This window comes from Chinchilla lanigera, unplaced genomic scaffold, assembly GCF_000276665.1.
Source record: "Chinchilla lanigera isolate Chin_1 unplaced genomic scaffold, ChiLan1.0 scaffold00013, whole genome shotgun sequence".
NCBI lineage: Eukaryota > Metazoa > Chordata > Mammalia > Rodentia > Chinchillidae > Chinchilla > Chinchilla lanigera.
The window spans coordinates 21,946,935-21,974,592 of record NW_004955414.1 but is presented as its reverse complement, the minus strand read 5'-3'; the positions used below and the strand labels follow the sequence as shown (position 1 = coordinate 21,974,592).

The 27,658-nt window shown below is 44.5% G+C and overlaps 2 protein-coding genes across 6 annotated transcripts in view; one reads left to right on the top strand and one right to left on the bottom strand.

Moving 5' to 3' along the window:
• Nucleotides 1-20,490, top strand: part of Fam160a2 (family with sequence similarity 160, member A2) — a 23,775-nt gene extending 3,285 nt beyond the window's left edge. Inside the window, exons 2-12 of one of the 4 annotated variants that reach the window (XM_005380119.2) lie at nucleotides 6,975-7,303; nucleotides 7,396-8,034; nucleotides 8,380-8,538; nucleotides 8,638-8,724; nucleotides 8,922-9,089; nucleotides 12,967-13,046; nucleotides 13,231-13,394; nucleotides 13,843-14,634; nucleotides 17,030-17,208; nucleotides 17,367-17,529; nucleotides 19,971-20,490. In XM_005380119.2, the coding sequence (XP_005380176.1) occupies nucleotides 7,166-7,303; nucleotides 7,396-8,034; nucleotides 8,380-8,538; nucleotides 8,638-8,724; nucleotides 8,922-9,089; nucleotides 12,967-13,046; nucleotides 13,231-13,394; nucleotides 13,843-14,634; nucleotides 17,030-17,208; nucleotides 17,367-17,529; nucleotides 19,971-20,329 (2,928 nt within the window). In that variant the 5' untranslated portion in view covers nucleotides 6,975-7,165 and the 3' untranslated portion in view covers nucleotides 20,330-20,490. Of the gene's footprint in view, nucleotides 1-6,974; nucleotides 7,304-7,395; nucleotides 8,035-8,379; nucleotides 8,539-8,637; nucleotides 8,725-8,921; nucleotides 9,090-12,966; nucleotides 13,047-13,230; nucleotides 13,437-13,842; nucleotides 14,635-17,029; nucleotides 17,232-17,366; nucleotides 17,530-19,970 lie in introns of those variants that run through there. The other 3 variants (XM_005380121.2, XM_005380117.2, XM_013512031.1) reach the window with 3 other exon arrangements.
• LOC102016695 (chromosome unknown open reading frame, human C11orf42) lies at nucleotides 20,482-27,658 on the bottom strand. 2 transcript variants are annotated; one of them, XM_005380122.2, is made up of 3 exons: nucleotides 24,315-27,658; nucleotides 21,209-22,004; nucleotides 20,482-20,846 (listed from the first exon to the last, which is right to left on the bottom strand). In XM_005380122.2, the coding sequence occupies exons 1-3, from the start codon at nucleotides 24,384-24,386 to the stop codon at nucleotides 20,488-20,490; spliced, it is 1,227 nt and encodes a 408-aa protein (XP_005380179.1). In that variant the 5' UTR covers nucleotides 24,387-27,658; the 3' UTR covers nucleotides 20,482-20,487. The 2 variants fall into 2 exon arrangements, with proteins under 2 accessions (XP_005380179.1, XP_005380180.1); XM_005380123.1 differs by having other exon boundaries at nucleotides 20,728-20,944.

Here is a 27,658-nt window from a genome sequence, read left to right as displayed (position 1 = left end):
TTTACACAGTCTGTGGCCTTAAAATTTGCTATTTTCTAGTTCATCCCTAGAGTGACCTTTCTAAAAATACAAATCTGATCATAGAACTCATCTGCTGAAAAACTTTGGCTCTTTCTGTGTTGTAGGACAACATCCAAATTCATTAATATGGCCTCATTTGGCCTCAAATCACTTCCAGCCTTGTCTCCTGCCACTCCCTACTCTGAGTCCTAGCTTGAATTAATTGTTCACAGTTCCCTGACAAACATGTTACTTTTTTGAGCCTTGAAATCTTTGCAGTAGCTGGCTCCTCTACTAGGAATGCCTTTTCTTCCCTGCTCAGTGAGCTTTCCTTATCTTTTATGGTCAGTTTCACTTTCTGTTTGACATCTTTGTCACCCTAAACAGAGGTGGAGATAACCTGAGGATTCACTGTTGTAAGGGGCATCCCTGTGTGATAAAGATTCACTCTGTGAATGATAAGGCTCTGCTGGAGTTACATGAGGAGATCCCTATAAGAAGCAGGGTGATATTAGGGGAGGAGAGGAAAGATGAGCTGTGGCCTCCTGATTTATTTGAGGTATGGAAAAGCTGGGAGGATATGTGTGAGCTAAGCTCTAGATTACTAGGTTCCTATGAAGTGGATGTTCTCCTGTTTCATTTTTCCTTTTGTATATTTATGAGGCTTAATTAAGTTTTTCTGTTTTCAATAAACGGCATAACAAGCCATTTGTACCTCTTATGCCTTAATCTTCTTGCCTTGGAAGAACCATTGTAGACAGAAATACACTTGTAAGACTCCACTGATCTGTTCTTGGAAGTTCATTTTGGTCTGTCCCTGATTGATACAGACATTGCAGGGATGTCCCTGCTGCCAGCTTCCTCCTTTTTTTGCCTCTTCCAGGGCAAAGGTTCACAAGTGAGGTTGACCCACTTACTGCCCTGTGTCTGCTATTCCAGGTTGGTTGACATTTTTTGCTGTGTGTGCTCATAAAGCTATATTTTGGACCCTAAGGTGAGTCTCACCTCAGCAGTTTGTGGGTCTGAATAAGCAGGTCCTTCTTCCCCTTGTTACTGTGGCTGAGCCTGTGGGAAAATCTGGAAAATGAGGTGAGTCTACCCATTTTCTGCCCTTTGCTGTGTGAGGAAAAGATATCTTTAGAGGCTGCTGATACTGCACTCTTCTTTGTGTTGTTCTAAACTTTGCTGGAAATCTTAAGTAGATGACAGGAACACCAACCTATGGCCTCTTACATTTTTTTCAGTGTGTAAGCAGGGCCTAGATTAAATGTTGGGTTGAATTGTGAGATGGTGATTTCCATGTGGCTCTTCTCTTTGGGATCTCTCAAAAGTGATGGGGAGGCAATGAGGAAAGATTCTACAGGCTAGTCTTTCTTGGGTCTGTGAGCAGTGATCTTTGATGATTAAGTAGTGGAGCAGTGTTGGGCACCCCAGAAAGTGCTACAAGGTAGGAGAAGTTTGATAATCTTGGTAATTAAATTTCAGAAGCTAGATGCAGTTTAGTTTTGGACATTTTATTTTGGACTAAAGGCTTTATTTTGCTGAGACTGGAAGCTTGGCTCTTCTTGAGTTTTCTGGGATAGGAGTGTGAAAGTGATGAGGGTGGTGAGGATAGACACAGGACAGCAGGTTAGATGTCTCAGTCAGAGATGTGAACACCTTGGTTAAACAGGTTTGGGCAAGGGAAGGAGGAAAGAAACATGTAATTTCAATTACCCACTTTATGCTTGAAGTGCTATATAGGTTATCTTAAAGTTGACAGTATTTCATCAGGAATTCACTGATGAGGATATTGAGGCTCAGATGTATGAAGTGATTTATTTAAAGTCACACAGCTGGAAGATGGTAGGCCTTTGAAGGACTCCAGAGCTCAAGCTTTACCTACTAGTACTTTGTTATTCTTACTTGACTGTAGGGTTTATATTTTAGTCCTCAAATGGGATGTGATGGAGAAAATATTCTGTAAACAGTAATATTCTTAATTTATCAAACTCCTAGGAGGTGGCTGATGACCCAAACTGAGTTTGAGAAGTGTTTAATAAAGGGACTATATTTACAAAAATATTGTCAGGTTTTAAAGAAACCAACAAGGAGCCAGATGTGGTGATGCATGCCTGTAATCTTAGCACTCCAGAGGCTGAGGCAGGAGGATCTCTGTGAGTTCAAATCCAGCCGGGGCTACATAAGTGAGTTCAAGGTCAGCCTGAAGTGCATAGCAAGACCCTTTCTCAAACAAAACAAAACAAAACAAAACAAAACAAAACAAGACAAAACAAGACAAAACAAGAAACCAACAAGGAATAGTGTAGTATCTCCGGGCTAATAACAGTATGAGGGGCAGGTAACAGAGGAGAGTTCAGGGGAAAGTTTACAGTTAGCTTTATCTTCTTTAGTCCATGCCTGCTTGGGACTTTAAGTATGTAGGAACATGAGTAAGTACTTTTTTGCAGAACATCCTTGCTGCTCATAGCTACGGAAGTGTCTGTGTGACTGTGTTCGATGGTTCCTAAGAAACCAGGTATGAAAGATCCAAGCATGCGTTCTGTGGCTCTTGCACCTCACCCTTTGTCTTTTCTTTCACTGTCTCTCTCCTGGGTGAATGACAGAGGGAAGTTTTGGGGTGTGAGTAAGGGGGAGTGGTTGATTTGAACTTCCCTCTGTCTTTACTTTCATATTTACCTAAATTGTTACTCTTTTCCATCTTTCTCAGAGAAAATGGTGTAACTCTTTTTCTTAGACTAATCTTTATACACGTGGTGGCAAACATATGGCATGTATGCTGCAGCAGGCTGTTTGTATCTTTAAAAGTGCTAAAAGATTCATCATCACTGCTTATACTTTATTTTTCTGTTATCCCTCTCTTATTTAGTTATAACTTTTCACTTTCTTGAGGCTTTTTTTCTCACTTAACACCCTCGAGATTCCCCATCCCCAAACAAAACACAAACATAAAAACTTTCTTGACTACATCTCTCCAAAGTTTTTATAAGTTATTTGACCTGTTTTCATCCTTTCCCATATCACTGAATTTCCTGAAACTATGTCTCACAAGTATGTCTCACAAAGTCTGTCTCCTGTTCATTTTTAAGTTACAATACTTTCTTAGGTTTATTAAAAACTTAAATAATAAAAGCAACAGACTATTTTCAATTTTGATTGTACATCTTTGTATGGATTTGTACACGATAGGTGATCTCATTTCTATCTTTCTTCTTTCTTTCTTTTTATTTTTTTCCTTGAGACACTATCTCACTGTGTAGCCAAGGCTGTCCTCAAACTCTGCAGTCATCCTGCCTTAGCCTCTGGAGCCCTGGGATTATAGCTGTGTGCCACCCTATCTGCTGACCTCCAGTTTCTTAAACCTTTTCCTATTTTTCCTAGATCATTATTCCTTCTATTCTTTACTACCTTCTTCTATTTCTTCCTACCTTCATGTTCTTTTTTAAAGACTACTTGCTTTGCTGTATTCTGTTTTTCCTTAGGATTTCACCCTTAGCTGTTTTCATGATTTACTGATTTCCTTGGATAATTTCATCTAGTTCCATAGCTTCATCTGTTACTTATACATTAGTAACACTTGAATTTGTACCTCTAATTTTTATTTCACTTCAGTTCGAGCTCAATTTCTACTCATTTTCTGGATGTCATGAAATATCCTATAGGTGTTTCAAAACTTGATGTGTCCCAAACTGTACTCATCTTTTTGAAAACTTAATTCACCTTGATATGTGTTCCTTATTAGTGACATTATCTCTTACTGATATACTCTTATCTTCCTTTCTTTTGTCATGTTTTGTTTTTATTTTGTGACTAATCCAGTGTGGTGCCAGCTTAGCTGCATTTGCATCCATGTTGTGCCACTTACTTACTGGATAACTGGGCAATTTGTTTAACCTCTCTGGGCTTTGATATTCTCTTGTGTAAAATGGGTATAGTGGTATGCATAGGACTTTTTTTTTTTTTTGAAACAGTGTTTCACTATGCAGTTCAGGGTGGCCTTGAACTCACAGCAATCCTCCTGCCTCAGCCTTCCCAGTCCTGGGATTATAGGTGTGTGCCACCATGTACGGCTGCATTTAAGTGAGCTACTTCATGTAGTACTTAGAATAGGGCCTGGCACATAGTAAGTGCTAATTATGTTAGCCTAGCTAGCATAGTATGTTAGCTATTATAATTAAGTCAACATTTCATTTGCACAAACACTTTTGAATGTCATGCAGTATTGTGGCACTGGAATTTCAAAGAAGAATTAATGATGTAGCTCCTTTTCAGAAGAGCAGAGACATTACAATATAAATTATTGACAGATACATTAGAGATCTGAGTAGTTTCTGTATTGAATGGAACATGTTAAGATAGAGGTATATATCAGGTTACTTTAAAAAAAAAAAAGACTGTTGAAACCTCTTATAAATTGTCCACTGCCTTCTGTCTCTGCTGCACCTTAAGTTACTACCTGACATTTTTTTGTTTATTTGTTTGTTGTTTGGTACCGGGAATTGAACTCATAACCTTGCGCTTGCCAGGCAGGCACTGTGCCGCTGAGCTAAATCCCCAGCCCCCTCCCTGGCATATTTTTAGAGGCATTGTTCTTGTCATTTACTTGTTTAAAAACCGCCTTTGTTTCCAGGGTGTCAGTAAATAAAATCCCTAAATAAAATCCCTAAATCCCTTAGTGTGTTATTTATAACCCTGACCTATATTTACCCTTCAACTCAATATGGTGCATCTCTTCTCTAGTCTGTGATTAAGTCACACCAAACCTGCAGATGTTCTTTAAATTTGTCATGCTGTTTCACAGTACCATATTTTTGTTTATACCGTTCTAAATATTAAGAAAGCCTAGCACTGCCAGGCATGGTGGTGCACACCTGTAATTCCAGCATTAGGTCAACTGAGGTAAGCGCATGAGGGCGAGTTTGACACTAGTTTGTTGTGAATTCATACCGAGTCCAAGGCCAGCCTGAGCTATGTAGTGAGATCCTATCTCAAGGGGATGCAGGCTTTCCTTTTGCTTTCTCTGGAACCAATGTCTCATTGTTAAAGACCTGAGTCAGGTATTACCTCTTTGCTACCTTTGGAACCCTTGTACAGCAGCCCAGGGAGAATTAATTCTTTTCCTTCATGCCCCTCTGACAGTTTTGTAAATGTTTCTGTTTATATTTGTTGGCATGTGTGTGTGGGCTCTTCCAGCTGTTTTTATCCTTCTCTGTATTTCCATTGCTTGTTTAGCATAATTTCCACTACTTTGTGTGAATATACATTGAGTTAACCCGTGAGTAAGCTCTGCCTTTTATAATACTGTCCCCTGTTCTATGTCACCTTTTGTTTAGCATAGTTGCTATGTTTGTTCATTTAGTTGTGATCTGGTAATTGTGAGAGAGTACCTGGGTGAAAGGAGGTGATGGTTAGTGTAACCTCTGGTTAGTATGATAGGAGCCCTTAGGTTGCTTCTGATGTTAGGTTTCTGGCTTTTTCATTCTTTTTTTGAGTGTAAAGAGGAAGGGTAACTGAACCATACTTTGCCTGAGAAGATTTTATGCTCTTTAGAGACAACACTGACGAGGAGGTTCTGGGTGTGATGAAGAAACTGGGCTGTGATGTGGCCAACAGTTAGTTCGGTACTTTTTTTTTCTTTTTCATTTACTTAAGCATTCACTCACTGAACAAGTGTGTATTAAGTCCTGGGTACTACCATAGATAGTGGGGATCCAACATTAAAAATGACAGGTACATTCTAATTTCTTAGTGGGGAAGATGGATAAGTAATTCTAGATAGTGCTAAGAAGATAATAGGACTAGGAAGCTAGGGAGTGAAGGTGGGAAGGGGAACCATTTAGACAGGTTGTGAAGCAAGTCCTCTCTGAGGAGGTTACATCTGAAAACAGCAATGAGAGCAGTGTAAAGAATAAGAGAACATTCCAGGCAGAGGGAACAGAAAATACAATCAATATTCCACAAAACCTATGTGACTGAAGTATGACTGAAGGGAATGATAGGTAGTTATCCAGATTAGATCATTCAGTCTCTATAGGAGTCGAGGTGAAGAACTTAGATTATTACCAGTATGACAGGAGATTGTTGGAGGATGTTCAACAGAGGAGAGCTGTAATATAATTTATGTGTTAAGAATATTGTCCGGCTTGCTGCGTGGCAAATAGACTCTTTAGAGGGTAAGAGTAGAAGCATGGAAGTCAGACTGGAAGCGATTGCAATAGTGAGGCGGTTTTGAGGATGGAGATGAAAAGATTTGCTGATGAACTGGAAATTTTCAGGAAAAGGAGAAGCAAGGATGAAGCACAGGCTTTTGATGATGCCTACATTAACATGTAAGTGATGTTGCTATTATTTATTGAGATGGAAAAGGCGAGAGGAATAAGAGATTTGGTGGTGGAATGCGTGAGTTGTATTTTAACATGTTAAGTTTCCTGTGCTTGCTGTGTGTACATGTGTGTAAGTGGACTGGTCAGTGGAGTGGTGGTTCTGAGTTCTCCCTGCTAGTAAGTGAAGAGAGGTAAGAAAGGGAAGAAAGTTTTATTTTGCCTCAGTTTGTAGAGGTTTCAGTCCAAAGTCAAAGTCAGCTGACTCCAGGGCAGGGTGGCATGGCACAGGGGCATCGCAGGGAGAAGCCCCTCCTGTCACGGTGGAGGGGAGGCAGAGAGCTGCAAGGGAGGAGCAGGACGGGGAGATAACAACCTCCTGGGGCACTTCCACAGTGACCGGCCCTTTCCATCTAGGCTGCACCTCCTAACAGCAGGTTGGCTACCATGAACCTATAATCCAGGTGCCTTCCAGAGGTCCTGCTTATAGCCACATGAGGCTTTAGGGGGACATCCAGATATAAACCGTAACAAACTGTTTCATACCATGAGTAGGGAGAGATCTTTCCTGAACCCTAGACTAGGTGTGTCTCCTGCTCCAGGTAAGAGAGGTAAGCTTTTGTTTATCCTTTCCATTCTCTCCCCGTGAATTAGATTTGCAAGTCTGGATTGGGCAGTGACCTCTGGGCTTGTTGTTTCGGTTTGGTGTAATCTCTGGCTCCATGGTCAGTTACTGGCTTCTACAGACCGGATGAAGCAGACTGGAGACAGAAGTGGAGAAAGCCTCCAGCTGGCATATCCTCAGAGTGTGACCCTCTGGCTGCTGGCCCTGCGCAGCCTGCCTCATGGAGAGGATGAACTGGCTAAGCAGACTGGCTTCCCGGGTTCCTGGACACCGTGTACCTCAAGGGGCCAGTCTTCAGGCCCCTGTCATGGCTGACCCTGAGACTTGCCTCATGGTCTTCAAGAATCACTGGTCCCAGGTAGGAGACAATATGTCAAAAGTGCCTAGTTCGTTGATCACCTGAGTTGTCCTCATCTTTTGTGTTCTGTGTTCTGACTTCTTTTCCTCCAGGTGGTACGGATCTTGGAGCGGCAAGGCCCTCGGGTAGCTCCTGGAGGTGCAGATGATCTCAGTGCTGTGCGCAACCACACTTACCAGATGTTAACATTGCTGGCAGAGGATCATGCCGTCCCTTCAGCCCCTACAGTCCCTGGGCCCCTGCTGGAATTTGCTCTGCGTGAAGATCTGCTGACCCGTGTGTTGGCATGGCAGCTGCAGTGGGATGAGCTTGGGGAGGGGGTCGAGGAACGACGTGCTGAACAATTGAAACTATTTGAGATGCTAGTGAGCGAAGCTCGTCAGCCCCTGTTGCGGCATGGTCCAGTTCGTGAGGCCCTGCTCACCCTTCTGGATGCCTGTGGCCGCCCTGTGCCTAGTAGCCCAGCACTGGATGAAGGCCTGGTGCTACTTCTCAGCCAGCTGTGTGTGTGTGTGGCCCGGGAGCCTTCACTGCTTGAGTTCTTCCTGCAACCACCTCCCGAGCCAGGAGCTGCTCCACGTCTTCTCCTCTTTTCTCGCCTTGTCCCTTTTGTCCATCGAGAGGGCACCCTGGGCCAGCAGGCCCGTGATGCTCTGCTTCTGCTCATGGCTCTGTCAGCTGGGAGCCCTACCGTGGGCCGCTACATCGCGGATCACTCTTACTTCTGCCCGGTTAGCAGCCCCAAGTATGGGTGGGGGGTAGGGGCATGTGGACATTGGGCAACACCTTCCTATGCAGGAGATGTGGAAAGGCTAGGTACCGGGGCACTCACCTCCTGAAAGTAAGCCCTGGATTTGGAAGCAGTCCCTGGAGTTGGAATGGGTGTGAAATATGGGTCTTTGCGGTTAGGGCAGGTACTAATGTTTTTTTGTGAACCAGTGTTCTGTGAGGTCCTGGTACGATGACTAAATATCTGCTTTGGTAACATCTCTTACCTCCACTCCTATCAAAATCCTGGACTAAGGGTTTCTGTGTCATGCCCTTATATTTTCTGAGCCTTTGGTAACCTCCCCTAGGTGCTGGCCACAGGGCTGAGTGCCCTGTACTCCTCACTGCCCCGCAAGATTGAGGTTCCAGGGGATGATTGGCACTGCTTGCGACGGGAGGACTGGGTAGGAGTGCCAGCCCTTGCACTGTTCATGAGTTCCCTGGAGTTCTGCAATGCAGTCATTCAGGTAGGATTGGGGTTCTTTGGTGCTATGGTCCTTGGTCATTCTTGGAAGGTGAGAAGGGATGAATTCTCTGGAGGTCTGCCCTTTCTCCTGTTGTTACAGGTGGCTCACCCTCTAGTGCAGAAACAGCTGGTTGACTATATCCACAATGGGTTCCTAGTGCCTGTCATGGGTCCTGCCTTGCACAAGGTGAGAGTCACAGTTGGCATCGCATATTGGGGCTAGCCTACAGAGTGGTAACTTCAGTGATAGGACCAGTGTGGGAGGCAGTGGCTGGGGTACTCCTTTTTTCCCTGTCTTCTCCTGGTTCTTCCTTTGAATCCAGGGAAAATGACTCGAATGTGCAGGGAATTCATGTTTCCAGACTTTCCCTTCCTCTCATCCAGACCTCTGTGGAGGAGATGATCGCCAGTACCGCCTATCTGGAACTTTTCCTACGTAGTATCTCAGAGCCTGCCTTGCTCCGCACCTTCCTGCGATTCCTGTTGTTACACCGGCATGACACCCACACCATCCTCGACACCCTCGTTGCCCGTATTGGCAGCAACTCCCGGGTATGGCCCTTAGCTCTATACTGGCTAACATGGGTGAACCATCTCTCTCTAACCTTTGTTTTCAGAGGATGTTTCTGTTCTTCTTTGGTGTTTGTCTCTAGTCACTTCAAAATTAGGTGACATTTTCTAGCACTAAACTTTTAGCCATTTGGGGGACAGAATTAAATTTACTACATTAATTTAGAACCCAGTTATGTTTTTGTATGACAGTGCACTGTGCCTTTGGATTTTGCCATTGTATAGCATCTGCAATGTAGCATTGCCCTGAGGTTCTTTTTAACTGTTTATCACTTTGTGGCATGCATTGGCTGACTTGAGATCATTTTGGATTTGTATCTATATCGATACTGTGATCTGGGTGTCACTAGTATGCTTACCTTCTTTCCCCTTTGAATTTGCTGCATTTGAACTATAAGTTGGGGCACACATCCACCTCCTGACATTTCTTCTTCCTACACATTTTTATTCAATGTTCATTATGTACCATGCTATTTGGTGTTACTGAGGATAGAATAGTAGACAGTATTGCTGGTAGACACTATTACTGACTTCCTGGAAAGAAGGTAGGCCAGTAAGCACATTAATAAAATAACTAAAAATTGTTATGTAAAAAAACCAAACAGTATGCTTAGAAAATAATGGGATGACCAAGGCCTCTCTGAGGAAGTAATACTGAGCTCAGACATAAAGGTTGTGAAGGAGTCAGCCTGGTGAATACTGAGCAGAACAGTTGAGATGGGGAACGTGCAAAAGACGTTGAAGAGGGTCAGAGTTTAGTGTGTTTTACGAGATGAAAGACCAGTAAACTAGAGCTGCAGTGAGCAAAGGAAAGAAGGGAATGAGATTAACACTGAGAGGTAGGTAAAGTTCAGGTTGTTCCAGGTATGATAGCATATGCCTATAGTCCTACGTCTCCGAGAGACTGAGTCAGGAGTGCAAGTTTGAGCTCAGTGTGGGATGCTTAGCAGTTTAATGAGACCCTGTCAAAATAAAAAACAAAAAGGGGTGGATACATAGTTCAGTATGAAGGGCCTGGGTTCAATCCCTGGTATTGCCGAAAAGTTTTTTTTTTCAAATTGTACATGGTCTTGTTGATTAAGGTAAGAGGATTTTAATCAGTAGAAATGTACGTACAATGGCAATAAATAGTTTGCAAGTAGTAAAGACTTGTAGACTTTCTAGGGGGATAAAGCATTAGTTTAGCTGTGGATTTTATGGCTTTTATTTTGGCTGCAAGACCATTTTTACTTCCTTCCTTAATTACAAATAGTTGAAGTTTCCTGGATCCTTGTGTTTCACTAAAGGTTGTTCAGTTATTAAGAGTTCTGGTGGTGCATACCTGCAGTCTCAGCTCTAGAAGACTGAGGCAGGAGGATTGTAAGTTCAAGCCCAGACTGTACAATTTAGCAAATTAGGCCCTGGCTCAACATAAAAATAAAAAAAGGACTTGGGATGTAGTTAGTGTGAAGACTCTGGTTTCAATCCCTACTACCGAAAGAAATCAAAACAGTAACAGCAAAAAGTTCTGGAAAACAGTGCTAGAATTAAGGTACCTGGTAGTATAGTATCAGGTCTGTGAGATTCCTGGATAGCTATACTTTGTATAGGTGCGGTTTCTGAATAATTGAGGGCATATGAGAAATACTCCAGACTGACTCTGCATAGACCAGTGTTTCTGAACCAGGTGTGTAGTTCAGAATCATCTGTGCAACTTTGAACAACAGCAGATTCTAAGATCTTAGATGTCTTGAATTATATAGTCTTTGGGAGTAAAGTATTCTAAAAATAATCATGATACATGCTTTGAATTAAGATTTATTAATTTAAACCTGAAGTTGGAGAGGTGTCTCAGACTCTAAAGGTTTAATTTTACGAAGATAACAGAGAGTTTTGTTCCTCATTATGCTGAAGTTAGGCAATGGTCTTAGGTTTGTTTGACCTCATGGAATGTCTTGTTCATGTTTAGCAACAGTTGACTTCCTTTTTCAGGCTGATCCTTCCTCCCCCAGCTCTTTCTTTCTTTCATCTTAATCTTGCCCTAACTTTGTTAACCCTCCTTGTTTTTAGTCCTTAGTATTTATTGGTCTTCTTTTGATCCCTTGATCTTAGAAGTCTTTCATGTTTTAGGGGTATTTCTTCTTGATTCATGGAGGATTCCTCTTGGAGGAACGAGATCTTTTCTAATTACAGGATTCCTGGGCTAGATATGCTTTTCTTTTCACTGTGATAATTTGAAGCTTGAAATTGTTGGCTTGACTCTATAACTCATGTACCCTGTGTTTTGTCCCTTGAAGTGAATCATTCTGACTAGTCTGTGTGTCTGATTATCTGGTCTAGTTTCCTATTGTTGATATAACAAATTGCTATTATCTTACAGTTCTGGAGGACATATTTAGGTTGTAGACAGAACTGATTTCCTTAAAGCTGTGAGACTGAGAGCTCTTGTTTTCTTACTGGCCATGCACTGAAGGCCACTCCTAGCTTATGGAGCCAACCAGATTGCTTGACTCTTGGCCCCTTCTTTCATCTTCAGAGCCAGTAGTGAGGGTTACATTCTTATGTTCCAAATTTCTCTCCTTTTTTTTTTTTTAAACATACCTGGCAAAGGTTCTCTTATTTTTAAGGACTTGAGGCTTGATTAGACCCACCTAGACAAGGTAGGATAATCTCCCATCTCAAATTCTGTAATTTTAATCACATCTGCAAAGTCTCTTCTACTATGCAAAGTAAATATTTAACAGGTTCAGGAGATTAGGATGTGAACATCTTTGAGGGACTGCATCTTTGAGGGACTGCTTTTCTACCCATCATATTAATTTTCAGTGAGTCTAAATTCTTCATTGCTAGTTAAAGTGACCAGCAATGAAGAATTCAGACACACTGAAAGTTAATTTAGCCCCCTGAACAACTATGCTATCTAAAATGTGAACTGCTATCTCATCTTTTTCCTCCTATGTGGTTGATTTTTTTTCTTTTCTCTTTTTTTTTTTTTTGGTACGAGGAATCAAACTCAGGACCTTATGCTTGCCAGGCAGGCGCTTATGCCACTGAGCTATATCCCTAGTCCTGTGGTTGACTTTTAATTCTCCCACATTTCATTAGCAACAGTTAACCCCTAGACTGTAACTTACTGGGTATCTGACATACTTGTGATAACTGTAGAGAAGATGCTGTGGGTATTTAGAGGAGTGCGGGAGAATTGCATGTGTCTGCTTTGTTTTTTTCCTCTAGCCAGAGATTAACAAACCTTCCTCCTTTTTTAAAACAAAAGATTTCCCCTGATCTGAACGCACCTACTTTTTCCTTTTCCTGTCAGCTGTCCTAGAGCTTTTATTTTCCTACCTCCTGAGACACACTGGGGTTGGAGAGGTGACTCAGAATCCATGTTCACAGCTCCACCCACTTCCCAGCTGGGACTCTTCCAGGTTCTTTCTGGGTCCTTGTTGGTGGGCATCAGTTTTTCTGTTGCTGTAGTTCCTGCTGACATTCACTTGCTTAGTCCGCTGCTGCTGTTCCGTTTGTCATTCACTTGGTCACAGTGTTTCTCAGTGTCCCTTTTCTTGGGCTTTCATTCTAGTGTTGCTAGTCTCACCTGACAGGCATATATGCCCAGAGAGTCTGCTGTTATGTATATGATCTCAAGAAATCCAGTGGGTCTGACACATAGTCCATTTTGTCTGCGAAGTGAAGTCTTACCCCAAAAGATCGCATAATCATATAGTTAATACTTGAATGGCGACTGTGTGTCAGGCCTTTGCACATTTGTTGTTCTTGGAGTGGTTGGTTGGACCTGGGGTTGGGAGAGGAGTTCTCATTGGTGAACAGTTTGGAGAATAGAGAGATTTTATGGTGACTCCCTCCCTCCCTCATCCTCCAGCTCTGCATGGTCTCTCTAAGTCTCTTCAGGACCCTCCTGAACCTCAGCTGTGAGGATGTCCTGCTGCAGCTGGTTCTCAGGTACCTGTCGGGGCAGGGATGAGGGATGGCTGATCCTCAGTGCATTGCTGGGTTCATGGGCTGTATGGGGGTTTCTCTTGAGTATCTTCCTGGAGCATGGCATGGCTGTTTTATTATATTGGCCTGCTTTCTTCCAGGCACTTTCCTTCCTGATATGTCCTGTGACCTTTATGCTCTTTCCCAGGTATCTTGTTCCATGTAACCATGTGATGCTGAGCCAGAAGCCAGCTGTACGTGATGTGGATCTCTACGGACGAGCAGCCGACAAGTTTCTCTCCCTGATCCCACGCTGCTGTCGGCATGGTGCCCCTAGCCCACCTCGACCAGAGCATGCCTCATGGGCACGAGGTGGGCCTAGCAGAGACGCAGGGAGAAGGGAGGACATCACGGGTATGGCCTGAGTTCTGGGTGATCCTAGCAAGGAGATGGGTCTAGGGTGTGGGGAGGGTGGTGACTGTGACTGACATTGCTTATTTGGAAAGGTTGATGAGAGGTTTTGCAAAAAGGACCTGTAACCTCACCAGAGAAATAGGGGTTGGACTTCCTGGCGTACCTTTTCTTCTCTTCAGTCGAGTCCTGTACTCTTTTTGTTTTCATTTTTTCTCTGATGGCAGTGATAATGAGGGTAGTTGTGGATGAGGAAGAGGTTAATCTGGAGGTTGGAGAGTCAGCTATCTAAATAGGCTCTATATTTCTGCCTTTGTATCGTCTCTTCTCTTAGTCTCTCTCTACATTTTATCTCTTTTCTTAGACCTCTGTTTCCTTGGTTCCTCTTATGCTCTTTTTCCCTCTGAAGGCCCGGGAAGCCCAAGTGTTGATTCCTCTTCTGTGGTGACAGTGCCTCGGCCCTCTACACCATCTCGTCTGGCTCTCTTCCTTCGGCAGCAGAGCCTGGGTGGCTCTGAGTCCCCGGGTCCAGCCCCTCGTTCCCCAGGGCTTGCTGCATCCCCAGCCTCGAGCCCTGGCCGGCGGCCCAACCCTGCAGAGGAGCCCGGTGAGCTGGAAGACAATTACCTGGAGTATCTGCGTGAGGCGCGCCGTGGTGTGGACCGCTGTGTCCGAGCCTGCCGTACCTGGTCTGCCCCCTATGATGGCGAGCGCCCCCCTCCTGAGCCCAGTCCTCTTGGCTCCCGGACTAAGAAACGCAGTCTACTGTCTGAGGAGGACAGGGACAATGTGGGGAAAGGGGAGGAGGAAGAACTGGGGAGTAGAGGGCTGTCTGGGAGTGTAGGGGAGGGCCCTGCCCACCTGCCCCCTCCCCAGCTCAATGGAGTGCCAGGACCATGGCCTGAGGGAGCCAAGAAGGTTCGTCTGGTGCCACATCTGGTGCCACAGGAGGGAACCAGGGAACTGTTAGAGGGAACCTCTGAGGGTATGGCAGGACTAGAGAGCTTTGGGCAAGAGCTCCATGAGCTGGAGGTGGCATTGAGCAATGGTGGAGCTAGCTCAGAGCATCCTCTAGAGCCTCCACTACCTCTTGAGGAGGAGGAGGCCTATGAGAGCTTCACCTGTGCCCCTGAGCCCCCTGGCCCTTTCCTCAGCAGCCCTTTGCGGACTCTCAACCAGCTGCCGAGCCAGCCTTTCACTGGTAAGCTACTTAGCCTAGGAATTCTCCTTTGTGTACTCTGCATGCTGTTGACATGTTTGTGCTGATTTCTGAGATTTCTTGGCTATGTCATTTCTGTGTACTTGCCTAGCCTTTATCCATTTTGCTTGGTGCCTACCAGATACATATCATGTCATACTCTGCATATTTGTCTGTCTTCCATGCTTGTGCTGGTTTGAGTGTCGACTTAATGTTTGAGCCTTATATGTCTGTCCGGTGTGCATGTTCCTCCTTTTCCCCTAGTCTGGCCGTTTCCTGGGATTTGTGGTTAGGGTATTCTATGTTTGGTGTTTGCTGGTGAATTACAGCAGTATACCTGAACTATGTGGAAGATGGGTATCCCCTGTGGGAGGCACTTGTAAACCTCTGTTCTGCTTTGTTCTTAACAGTATATCAGGGTGTTGAGTATTATGTTAGCCCTCCTATATCCTAGGGTCAGTTTTGTCCTCCTTGGCACTTAGTTCCTTCCTCCCTGCCTCTTTAAGGAAGAACCCAGTTGTCCATTCTTCTTGTCCTTTCCTGATTGCTGCGACTGCATAGTATGACAGCTTTAGGGATTTATGATTAGTAGTAAGGACACAAGCAGGGAAAGTGAATGAAATACCTTTGCGGGCAAATGACAGAACATGGCCTTAAGCTCCCCAGATGGGTCCTTTTGGATTCTCCACGATGCTTCTGAAGCTAGCTTCTGAAGCTAGACCTGACCTAAGTGGGTAGGCTTCTTTGCTTTTAAGAGCCAGCCTAATCGTCCTCTGACTCTAATCCTCACAACATATCCCACGCTAGGGAAAAGAAAAAACACCTTGGCAAGCAATGTAGTAGCTAAAGTTAAGATCATAGGATTGGGATTAAGCGTACCTTAAGTTCGCCTCTTGTCTCTGCCTTTGATGGATATAAATCACTACAGTACTGATATATTGTGATATCTGAACAAGTGGTAGCTTTTCACTAGGATTATTACTTTCGGGTTCATGGCTGATTTAAATTCACCAGGGGAACCATCCATGCATCTTGTGGTTGTTCATAGGCTAATTAAGTTTAGTTTATCTGCCATTTTGATCAGTTCAGGTCCTTCCAGGGCCTAGAATCCTGCTTGATTAGCATTGCAGCTTCTGCTCTGAAGTCAACTTTCTTTTCTTGCAGATCATGGGAAACATCTTTTCATTTATTTATCTTCCACTCAGCTCTTTCTGCTCAGTGCAACTAGGAGGTTTTACCAGTCTTAAAGTATTAATTGAGGCTTCTTTTTTCTTCTTTGTAAATTTAAATGAACTCTTTGAGATGTCTCTTACAAGAAACCCTCAGGCAGTGAGAGGAATGGAGTGATAAAGATACAGGTTATCTTAGGATCCTGTTAAACTAGAGTTGTTTTTCAGGTAAAGCTAGTCATGGGCACCTGAAGTAGATGTACTATGCTCTTTTTTCAGGATTTACCACCTCTTGTCCTTCACAGTTTTCCTGTCTCAATTCATAGTTCAGGTCTGAGATATATGACCTTTCTTCCAAAAAATTCCTAATCAGAAAGGCAGTTGGTTCTAGAGTCCTAATGCTGGTGATACATCTTTCTTCTAGTGGATAACACTATTCTCTTCTGTTCTCTGCCACTGTGAATCAGTTTACTGTGTCCCTGAACTAAATTATTCTTTTGCTGCCTGTTCTGTTCCATCTTCTTAGTTCCAGCTCCTCTAAGACAAAGCTATGTCTTCTCTGGTCCTCCAAAGATTTCTCCTCCAACTATAAACGTTAAATATAACCCCTTTGTTTGTTTTTGCTACAGTTCCTTGCATTCTTTTTGACCAAGTTTTGTGTTACTCTGTCTTACGTGTAACCTGACTTTATGGTTTGGTCCTAATCACTTTCTCTGCCTAGTCATTCTTCTGTTGTGCTTCTTAGATGAAGCTTTTTAAAAACTGAGAAATATTGTATAGCTTATGGTTATAATTGAATACATGAAATTTGCCAGATCTTGTACTTAGTACTTTACATTGATAGCTCTTTGATCCCCTTAACTCCCTTACATGGTAGGTATATTTTCTTAATTTTTCCAAGTAGGAAACTAAAGCTTGGAGAGCCTTAGCCAGTAACCTAACTAGTAAAGGGTACAGTAGAAATCTGTAATGAGGTCTCTGTGATTCTCTGGAGCCTGAGATCTGGCTCTTTAGCTCAAATGTGTGTAAAGCCAGCATCTAGCTACTTGTGAGTTCATGTGGTATTTACCATCATACTTTCTCCAGGATAGGTGGTCATAGGCTATTCCAACATACCCAGAGACTAACAAACAAATATTTTCATCTAGTGGGGGTTACTTGTTTTGGGGAAGAATGTGTGTGATGTGCATTGTGTTCAGGCCTTGTATCCTTGTGCCCATCCCCCCCAGGCCCCTTCATGGCTGTGCTCTTTGCCAAACTTGAGAACATGCTGCAGAACTCCGTCTATGTCAACTTCCTGCTGACGGGGCTGGTGGCCCAGCTGGCCTGTCACCCCCAGCCCCTGCTCCGCTCTTTCCTGCTCAACACCAACATGGTCTTCCAGCCCAGTGTCAAGTCCCTGCTGCAGGTGTGCGATGCATGCATGCATGGGTGCGTCCAGGCTCCATGGTGGGCCAGGCCCGCAGCTGGAGTGACCCTGGGTGGGCTGGGAATAGGCCCAGTGGGACTAGAAAAGGCTGCACCAGTCTAGAGCCACCAGAAATGTCATGAAGTTGTGCCTCATAGGTGCTGGGCTCTGTGAAGAATAAGATTGAGAGCTTTGCGGCCTCCCAGGAGGACTTCCCAGCACTGCTATCCAAAGCCAAGAAGTACCTCATTGCCCGTGGCAAGTTGGACTGGGCTGAGGGTCCTACAACAGGACCTGTTCCCCGCCGCTCGGATCCCCTAGGTGAGGCCTGTTCTACCACCCTGCTCCTTCCCTCCCTAGACAGCCAGTTAGTTCGGGTTAGTTGAATTCTTATAAAAGGTGAAACCTTGTGCCAGGTACTGGAGAGTTATAAAAAAGTGGAGTCTTAATGTTTGTTCTCAGGCTTTGGGTCAGAGGCTAGGACATAGTTCTGTCAAGTACCAGCAAAATCTGATTCAAGATTTAGGGACAGGCAAGGGTCAGAGTAGTCTCTAGGTTGATAAACTGTGAGAGCTTAGTAAAGGATATGATATTAGCTCTGGTTAGACTTACGCAGGCAGAGGTATGGGAGGTCTTTATTTTTTGGTCAGGAAACACCCTGGGACTATCTAGTTGGAACTGCGGTTTAAATGTTAGCTGAACAGTGATGTTAAGGCTGAAAACATTTGGCTAGAGCAGACGCTTCTCAGAATGGAAGCTGGACTGGGTAGAGGTTGTGATCTTTTAGTCAATGAGAAACCACTGGAGGTTCTTAGATCTGCAAGTGGAGAGACGAGTAAGTTGGCAGAGATGAATTAGAGCTGGGAGAAAGAGAATCAGGAAGAACAGTTTGGAGGCTTCTTTTATCGTACACATGTGACCAGTGAAGCATGCGTTTAGAATAGTGGAAATGGGAAGGAAGTACTGATAAAATTTGATGAGTAGCTGTGAGTGGATAAGAAAGAGGGGAGAATTCAAAGTGACCATGAAATTTTAAATCTAGATTTTTAACAAGGACCTGAGCACTTGCCACATGTGCTGGTCATTGTTCTTGGTACAGGGAATTTGATTGGTACAGGATGAGATCTCTGCCTTCCAAGAGCACACAATCTAGAGTGACCTCTGTAGTAACAGAGGGAGCATGGCTTGAAAGTGGTAATGATATTGGGAGTTAGACCAGAAGGAGATTAGCTTTGGACTTGAACAGGTTATTTTTTTACCCTTTGAGGCAGATGAGTAGTGGTGAAGGTGGAAATGACATACACCAATGGAGCTGTGAAGTGTGGTAGGGGATGTTAAGGGCTTCACTATCATTTTTTGCTTGTCCAAGTAGGTGGGAAAATGACACTCTGGGGAGTGAGAACAGAGATAAAATGGAGGTTTAAGGAGAAAAGTGTGTGGGCTAGGAAGAGAGTACCACAAGGTCAGTGCTCAAGTGTGAAGACCCTGCTAACTTCCTCAGCATGATTTCCTGCTGCTTTAGTATTGTGATAGCTTCTTGCTTCTATAGTTCTACCAGTGGGATTACTGGAGGTGCCAACAATATGAAGATAGAGAAGGCACAGTCTAAGATCTTCAGCTTACAAATTAGTTCATCAAGTAGAACACATGACAAGAAATTATTAAAGTATGTTGAAAAAGGACAGTAAAACTGAAAGTTAGTGGAGTGCCAATGGGAGATTTCCCAGAGAGTTTGAGATAGTAAAATTATGCCAGAAAGGATGAAAAGTGTAGGGAGAGTAAGCTGTAGGCAGAGGGAACCATGCATGTAAAGTGCCTGTTAGGTTCCAAGAAGACAGATGTGGGTGGCAAAACTAGGTGGGTGTGGAGAGTTTGAGAGGTGGTTGGAGGAGGGTGAGCTTGGCTGTAAAGGGCTCTGAATGCCTTGTCTCGTAGATCTGTGGAGTGTCTCTGTAGCTAATCAGAGCTAGGAATGGAAACTGTGATGGTCTTAGAGGCTTGAGTCTAGGCTATCTAGTGGTCATGGGTTCAGACCCAGCAATATACTAGAAAAGTACAGGGTGGAAAGAGTTTTAAGTGGCTTGAATCTAAGTCAGTGTGGAGTTGCCCTCCTAGGACACGTGAAAGGGAGATTTTGGTTTGCATTGGAGAGGGACTGGTGAACAGTGAAGTGGTGGTACAGGAAAGCATAGTCTACAGGTAGAGTATGACAAGAATGAAGTGGTCCCTGGACTGTAATTAATGCGTACAGTCACTGTATTGCAGGAGCAGGGTGTCTGGGTCAGGTGTTACAGATAGGGCGGGGAAGGTTAACTGGATGACTAGTTCTGGAAGGTAATGGGAAGCTGATGACAAAGGGCCTGGTATAGACAGAGGAGAAGCGTCTTGGTAGTGGTAGAGTCATGGTTAGGAAGAGAGAAGAATTCCTCAGGATAAGCGGGGCACGGAGAAGGAAGGAATCAGAACCGGGAATGAGGAGGCTCAAGTGTTGGCTGGTAGGGCTGAGGAAGATGAGTACCTGGCGGGGAGGCTGGATAGAGGGGAAAGACTGGGAAGGCAGGGTTTTGATGTTAGGGTGAGGCTGAGCACCTCCCTTTGCTACTGTTTGGGGTGGTCGTCACTGGAACCTGGGGCTTATTTCTTGTTCTCTTGGAACCCTAGTAGAGAATCCAGGAACCTAGGGGGATGGAAGTGTCTACTCGCCCAAACTCAGGCGGGTTCCCTGATCCCAGCACCTTCTTGATACCCCTGTTTATTCCCAGTGAAGAGCCGGAGGCCGTCCTTGGGGGAGTTACTCCTGCGGCATGCACACAGTCCAACAAGGGCCCGGCAGGCGACACAGGTCCTTCAGCCTGGGCGAGAAGGAGCTGGACTTGGCCTAGGTGGGGGCTCCCCTGGGGCATCGACTCCAGTTCTCATTCCCAAGGGCGGGGCCCCTGAGCGCCAAGGTGAGGCTCTGCGAGTCAAGAATGCTGTCTACTGCGCAGTCATTTTCCCCGAGTTTCTCAAGGAGTTGGCTGCCATCTCCCAGGCCCATGCTGTCACCTCGCCTTTCTTGCTGGATACTTCAGAGGAGGGATCTGGCCCTCCCCTCTCAGGCTTTGGGCCCCTCAATCCTTAATTTTCTTCCATTGACAATCAGGGCCGTACGTGACCTGGGCTGAGGCCAGGGCACAGGCTCCTTTTTACGTTTGGAGGCAGTGGCAAAAGAACTTTTTAATTTATTTCAGATGAATGTTTTATGGAGAACTTATTGCAATATGTATAAAAGGGAAATCTCTATTCTGTGCTCATTCTTTTTTCCCACCCTTTATCTGTGGGGCTGGGCCCCCAAAATGGTTGCACATAGCTGGGAAGGTTATCAGGAGTATTCTTCTGGTGAGGACATTGATGCCAGGGTTTCAAGCTATCTTTTGCTCTTAGAGGGTGAGAGAACTTGAAGCCAAGGGAAAGAAGTGGGAACTCTTCCCCTGCCTCTGGACCACAGAAGGAGGAAACAGCGAGGGTCCAGAATGGCTTGGGGAACAGCAGCTGATGTTTATTGGGGACCAGTATCCCTTTGCCAGATCTTGGGGGCCTTGCCCCCTCCATCTCGCGTGTCAACTTCATTCGTCGCTGTCGAACTCTGAGGACAGACCCTGCAGCAGGGGCAGGGACATGGAGTGCCGGTCTGGGTCCCCGGGGCCCCCACCCTGAGCTCCTGGTGGGGGGCTGCGGGGGCCGAAGAGCCAGTTCTCTGCCAGGGTTGGGATAGTCACAGCTTGACTCATGCCGTAGTCTTTCTGATTCCCCAGTCCCTCCCTCAGGTTCTGTCTGCTATCCTCACCCCCGTAACCAGGGTCATACTTCTGACTCACCCTCCCCTAGGTCCCTCATGCCATCCCCTTCACCAGGGGTGTACAGTCTTGGGTGCCCCACACATTCCTTGCCTATATTCCCCATACTCCCTCCCCTCTCCACTTCGTCCCGACCATCGCCTCATCATTTCCTCTAGCAATACCTGACAGCATCTGAGGACCTCTCCAGAATAGGTTTCGGCCCTTGTAGGAGAATCTGGTGGGTCTGCCTTCTGGCCCTTCTTGGGGAGGTGGTGTAGGTGGGGCTGGGACAGATGGGGACCCATCAGCAGCTTCGGGGGTATCAGCAGGTGCTGATGGGGCCAGAGTCAGTGTGATGCTAAGGTTGGGTCTGATCCATTTGGCCCTGTGGGGTAGTGGGTCTTTGGTCAGAGGTTTCTGTGGTCCCAGAACACCCTTGGGCTGCAGTGAAAACTTGAGGCAGGAGAAGGCAACAGGCAATGACCGCTGTATCCGGAGTAGCTGGGGCTCACTGGCTGTAGGCAGCAGCTCCAGCTGCAGCCAGGAGCAAGAGAAGACCTGGTAGATGACATAGATGCTGTGGGTGCTTCGGAGCCAGGGGAGATTCTGCTGTAGGCTCACCTGCCCTGGTGGCAGCAACAGGAAAGCAACCTTCTTGCGCAGGCCACCTGCATGTAGGCGGATCCGGCAGGGCTGCCCGTCCAGCAGTCGCATCTCTTCATAGGTTATCTCTGTTCGGCCATTTGGTGAGTATTCCCGAGTGCAGTGGGCAAAGGCACCCTCGGGTCCTGCTTGTTCTAGGAGATTTGTTAGTAGTCCCACTGGTTCCAGTGCCCTTCGGCCCTGCCGACCTGGCAAAACCAGGCGGGCATGGGCTGGCCGGGACTGTTTCACTAGCACACCCAGTAGATCATAGAAGGCTGCATCTGACAAGAAAGGTACCGCCACTACATTGGATCCAAAGCGTTTCTCGATAACCTGTAGGTGGCCAGTTTGTAAGTCAGGGACTGTGTTACGGTCAGGAGTGAACTAGTAGTTTACTATAGATTGATCTCCCCACTGTTAATTATGTCTCTACAACATACCTAGTCTTTTCTTTTTGTTTTTTTGAGACAGGGTCTTGGTATGTATTTCAGGCTGGCCTTCAACTCACTGTGTAGCCTGTGCTCTGGCCTTGAACTCTTAATGATCCTTCTGCCTCAGCCTCCCATGTACTGGGATTATAGGTTATACTTCCTGCTTATCTCCCAGTTTCTTCCTGTAGCAAAGCCTTGAACATCTACTGTGTGCCAGACTGTGCTAGATACTAAGGATACGTGAAAAAAGACTTTGTATTTGTCCTAATGTAGCCCAGTCTAACTGAGGAGACAAAATGTAAGCAGTAGTTAGCTAAGTAAAATAATAGCAGGGTGTAAAGAATCCAAGAAGTGATTTAATGCCCTTTATCTTTGATAGAAGGAGGTTTCTAGATAGTTATACTTGTACTTTGAAGGAATTAACCAGTAAGAAAATGTCATTGCCGGCAGTGTAGATAGCCAGTGAAGAAACTGAACTTTCCAACCACGAGGGGCACATTTAGGAAAAAATAGCCTCATATTACTTAAATGTTAGGTATGAGGGAAAGACATACAAGAATTAGATTATGAAAGGCCTTGTATGTCTTTCATAAGTGACTGGAATATTATCTTGAGGTCATTTGGAAGCCACTTTATGGGTTTTGGGCAATAGGGACAAGATCAGGTAAGTGTTTTAGGAAGCTGATTTTTAATTGGAAGACATACTTCAGGAGAGCTTGATCATTTAAGAGTATTGCAGTACTCTAGGCAAAACATGCTTAGGTCCTTAAGCTGAAATAATGAAGGTGAGGGAGGAGAAAGGACTGTGAAGAGATTTGGGTGGTAGAAATAGTAGAAATTGGTCACGTAAGGGTTGTGGAGGAGTCTTTAGAGTTCATTTCTAGAAGATGGGTCACGTGGCCAGGAGAGTGATGGTGGAAGATTATCTTCCTAGTGTACTGTAATTCTGAACGGGGAGTTCTTGAGCCACATTCTGTTTAGCCTAATGCTTTATAAAGTGCCCAATAAATTGTCAGCAGTTTTGGTGATAGAAAACCAGGTCATTTAAAGATGGCCTACTGCTTGAATTTGCCATGTATCACCAGTAATTTACCCTGTATATCTCTACCCTGATTTACTATTGAAATAGTACAGTGAGTTTTTTCATATTCAGAGATAGTTTTCTCATAGAGGGAAAGTACATTTACTTTCACCCCGATTCTGGTTGGTCTAATCCAGGTTGGACCATCTGTAGTGCTGGAACCAGTTACTCAAAAACAGCAAGACTTCAGCTCTCCTTTTTCTGCTTCCCTGGCCTTTGTGGTGAGCAGCTTACCAAGGACTGGGCTCTGTATGTCATAAAGGGTGCTTTCAGTTCGCCTTAAGATTGTTACTTAAGCTTAGTGGGCTACCTTCTATGAATGCTCTAAGTATATTTGCCTTCAGATCGCCATAGCCAGAACCTGACCCATAAAGTCTCCAACCCAAGAAATTGGAAGCTATCTGTGCTGCAGCTGATAAGTAAATTGATGGGACTTGTTAGACACCTGCAAACCAGATAAGGGCGAGATCTCTGTGGTTTTTGAAATTACACATTTGGGTGCAATCCAGATTTCTCATCCTGTGGGAATTAAGGTGGACGGAGTATCTGTAAAAGGGGTTGAAAGTAAAGTCCAGGTTCTGTAGTAAGTTTAGAGGCCTTTTCTTGATCTTTCTCTATACTTTTTTGGTCTCATTTCACCACTACTTCTTTGAATTCAGCTCTAGAAGACTGGGAATTTGGAAGTACACATTTTTCTCTTTCCTCTCCTGGCTTTTGCATATGCTACCTTTAATTAGTATGCTGTTCACTCCCCCACCCATCTGCTCATTAATTTATTCAAGTGTTTATTTTGTCCCTTCTATATGCCAGCTATTCCTCCCCCTTTTTGTGTAACACTTTCATCCCTTGCTAAATGACATTCTTCAGGAAGCTTTCCAGACCTCTTTTAAGTCCTGTTGCTGATTTATGGCTTCTCTGTCCTCTTATAGCTCACTATATGTTGCTCTTTAAGGGGCCTTTTCTTTTTTAAATTGTAGTTGTGATTGAATGGGGCAGTTTGCATATAGCACTTTACCACAGTGCCTAACATAAACAAGTACTGAGTAAATGTTAGTTACTGTTGTCTTAGATTTCCCACCCCTTCCTACTCACAAGCTGTTCAGACCCATTATTGTTGTTTCCTTTACCGACCTTATCCTTGATGAGGGTCCAAGTGGCATCAGCTTCATCCAGTGTTAGCAGGTGGGGGGTACTGACCAACATGGTGGACAGAGCAGTGGCTGTTGCAGGAATCCCAGGCTGTCCTGTTAGGTGAGGCCTTATGCTTCGGGCTCTGACCTATTGCAAGCGTGAGGTCATAGAGGTCCTGCCAGGTGATGTCCTGGGTAGGGTGAGGACAGTAACTTTTCTAACGTCATTACATTACAGCCTGTGGTTCATACTCTTGAGTCACCTGCTTTAGGAGAAGAAAATGCGGCATCTGTTAGGTGGCAGTGTGTGTGTGTGTATGTGTGTGTGTGTGTGTGTGTGTGATTCTTTGCTTGTGTTCCTTAGGGAAGGAGTAGGTGTCTTCTGGTAGCCTCCCTGAAGCAGTTTACTGTCCAGTTAGCCTCAGTTCTAACCCAATCAGTAAACCAATTCTTTGCGAGGTTGAATCGGGACCCTAAAGGAGATGGAAGTATAGAACAGGACCTGTATGGAGAACTCAGTAGTAGTTCTTTACCTTGGCTGCACCTGGGAATTACTTGGGAGCTTTAAAAATCACTTATGTCTGTCTGCTGCTTCCAAGGATTCTGATTTCATTGTTCTGGGATGTGCCTGGGCATCACAACTTTTAAAAGCTCCTTAGGTGATTTTGCTGTGTAGTTTAGGTTGAACCCATTATTAATAGGTGGGTTATAAGCACAGTGGAAAGCAGGTGTGTGTGTGGGAGGGCACCATGCTGAGCAGTGACACTGTGGAGGGTAAAAATCTAATTGAGATAATGTTGCCTTAGTAACTGAAGAGAATTTTCAGGAAACCAGAATTACTGAGGTAAAATTGAGAAAAACTTTGTTCCTGCTCAATTCCTTGTCCTAGGCTGATTTTTGTCTAGTAGTTTCTGTCTTACTTCAGCTCCTGTTATATCCCCTTGTGTTTTGTCCAGAAATTTCAGTCTTGTGGTTTTTTGGGTTGACGTAGAGAGCCTTTCTAAGAGTTCCTCACCCACTCTGTCTGTCCAGAGAGTCCTCTCAGCCCTCAGAGAGCCTCCTTTGTGCCCAGGAAGAGCTCTTGTGTGTAGGGAGCTTCCCTGGCTCGGTGCAGAATGTACTGCTATCCCACAAAATCGGCTGTCATCTGAACTGCCTGACATGGCGTGAGTGCAGGGTGATAGAGCAGCAGTTCTGCAGAGAGAGTGATGTCAAGAAAAATTTCCTAAAGGAGATGCAACTGGCCTCTGGGGAGGGCAAGGTCTTCTGAGTGCCAAATGTCAGTTGGTCCTGTTTTCCAGGAAGGATTAATATCAAGTATTTGTTGAGCTCTTCTGTGGTAGGGTCTGTGCCATATACTGGATGCATTATTTTAGCCAATCCTTTTAGGAACCCCTTGATGTAGGTATTATTATGATTTATTTTACAAGTGAAGAAAAAACTCAGAGAAGTTACATAATTAGCCCAAGCTGTAGAGAGTTAATAGAGTGAGAGTCAAACCTAATTTTGATTCCAGCTTTAACCATTGAACAGTAGTTCCTTTTGGTAAAGGAGAAATCGTTTTCCTTCTGCTTAAGTAGTGGTGGGAAAGGTGCATGCTGGATGGAGAGTAGGGGGTGCCTGAAAAAAAGGAAGTGCACAGGATGAGAGAGAAGCCACCACAAACCACATCAGAAACCTCAAGTTTCTCATGACAAGTGAAACCTAGTTCCTCCTTTTAGTGCCCCTTTAGCATGTTTTTCATTTGGGTTCACAAGCAGAAGTTACTTAGTGCGATATAGTTGGCACCTCTTCCCTCCAGAAAGGAGTTCTGCATGAGGAAGACAAAAGTAAAGTGCAAGAGAGACAGATACAAGGACAAAAGACATCGACATGGGATAAAAGTGACAGTGCAAGGAGGTAGAGATACAGAGGCCCACAGGCAGTAAGAGGGAGCGGTCAGTAGGGACATGTAGATGCTGAAGGGAACCCAGAGTGAGAAGAGGTAAATGAGGTAGATGCAGGGACGGTGCACTGTTAGTCACATTAGACAGAAAATCCTTTGGGATTTTTGTTCACAGAGATGGGTTCAGAGAGGCAACTGGGTAATGATGAACTCCTCAGCAAGAATCCTATACCTTCTATTTTTTTTTTTAATTGCTTTCTGATTGCCATGATTTCTAGGCTCCCTAAGTTCCATACTGCTCTTCCTTGACATTAAGAAGTCTGCCTTTAGGCTCTTAGATTTTGCGACTGAAAGTTACTGAAGGAAAACAGATGACAGCAGAGTCCTGATGCAGTTGGTGCGTCTAAGGGGTGGGCGATTTGGGCCACGTCCTGCTGCTTGAATTTGTTTCCACCGTGGCACATTCTGGTTTCTCTTTGAGAAAGAGGCACAGGGGGGCTGGGGATTTAGTTCAGTTCGATTCCCAGTACCTGAAAAAAAAAAAAAAAAGAGAAAGAGGCACAGATCATCTGCAGGAATCTGAGGGTAACTTGGAGAGCATAAAAGGAATAAACAAATGCAGCTGTTTATCCAGAGAACATGAGGTTTTCTGCACAAACTTCCTGGGTAATATAGCAAAGTGTAAAATAGTAAAGGCTTCAGAAGGATAAAAGCCCTAACAAGTCTCTTCACTTCTCTCAGGCTACAGGAATAATCAAGCAAGTCCTTAATACTTTCTTTGAAACTTTTGGAGGCATATATATTTTGGAATTAAATTTTCAAGTTATAGAAAGGGAGTATAATTATATATATATAAATATAAAACATAGTAAGGAATACCCCAGTGGGATTCAGGGCAGTGCCCAGTAATCAAATACATCAACATATTTTCAGTTAAATATATGAATATTTACAGTAAATGAGATAAAGGCTATAAATAGGATCATAAGAGTTGGATCCAGATGATTTTAGGTGCAAAGTAACAAAAATGATTTCATCAGAGATTTTTAAACTTGCAGTGTGGGATAACAATTCTTCTCAGGTTGTAATGAAGACTGAGTTGCCAGTACAATTTTCTAAATGTATCATGTGGTAGGTATGTATGAAATCTCAGTCCAGAACATAGTACCCAGGTCCAAGGGAGTAGATTTTTGGCGTGAAGGAAGAAAATTCTAACAATGGACAACGTACAGCTTTGGAACCAGCTACTGGGGAATCCTGCACAACCAGGGGATGAAGGTGCCTTAGAAGAGTCTTCCTGTGGTGGGAAGGTGACAGAATTCATTGCTTGTGAACATTGGCTTCACATGAGCTCCCTTTTCATGTATCAGAGGAAAAGGCAAAAGCTGTGTATGTGTGACCCGGGATAATCATACAAGAATTTCTTTATATTTATAAGGATGTTGTAATAAAGATCTTGC

Excerpts from the sequence above, each read along its gene's own strand:
- LOC102016695 (XM_005380122.2), bottom strand. The coding sequence starts at position 24,386 with ATGTTGGTCAGTACCCCCCACCTGCTAACACTGGATGAAGCTGATGCC. Across the intron at positions 22,005-24,314 it reads GGACCCTCATCAAGGATAAG|GTTATCGAGAAACGCTTTGG; the intron begins GTCGGTAAAGGA and ends GGCCACCTACAG. Across the intron at positions 20,847-21,208 it reads AGGTCCTCAGATGCTGTCAG|GGTCTGTCCTCAGAGTTCGA; the intron begins GTATTGCTAGAG and ends CCCCTGCTGCAG.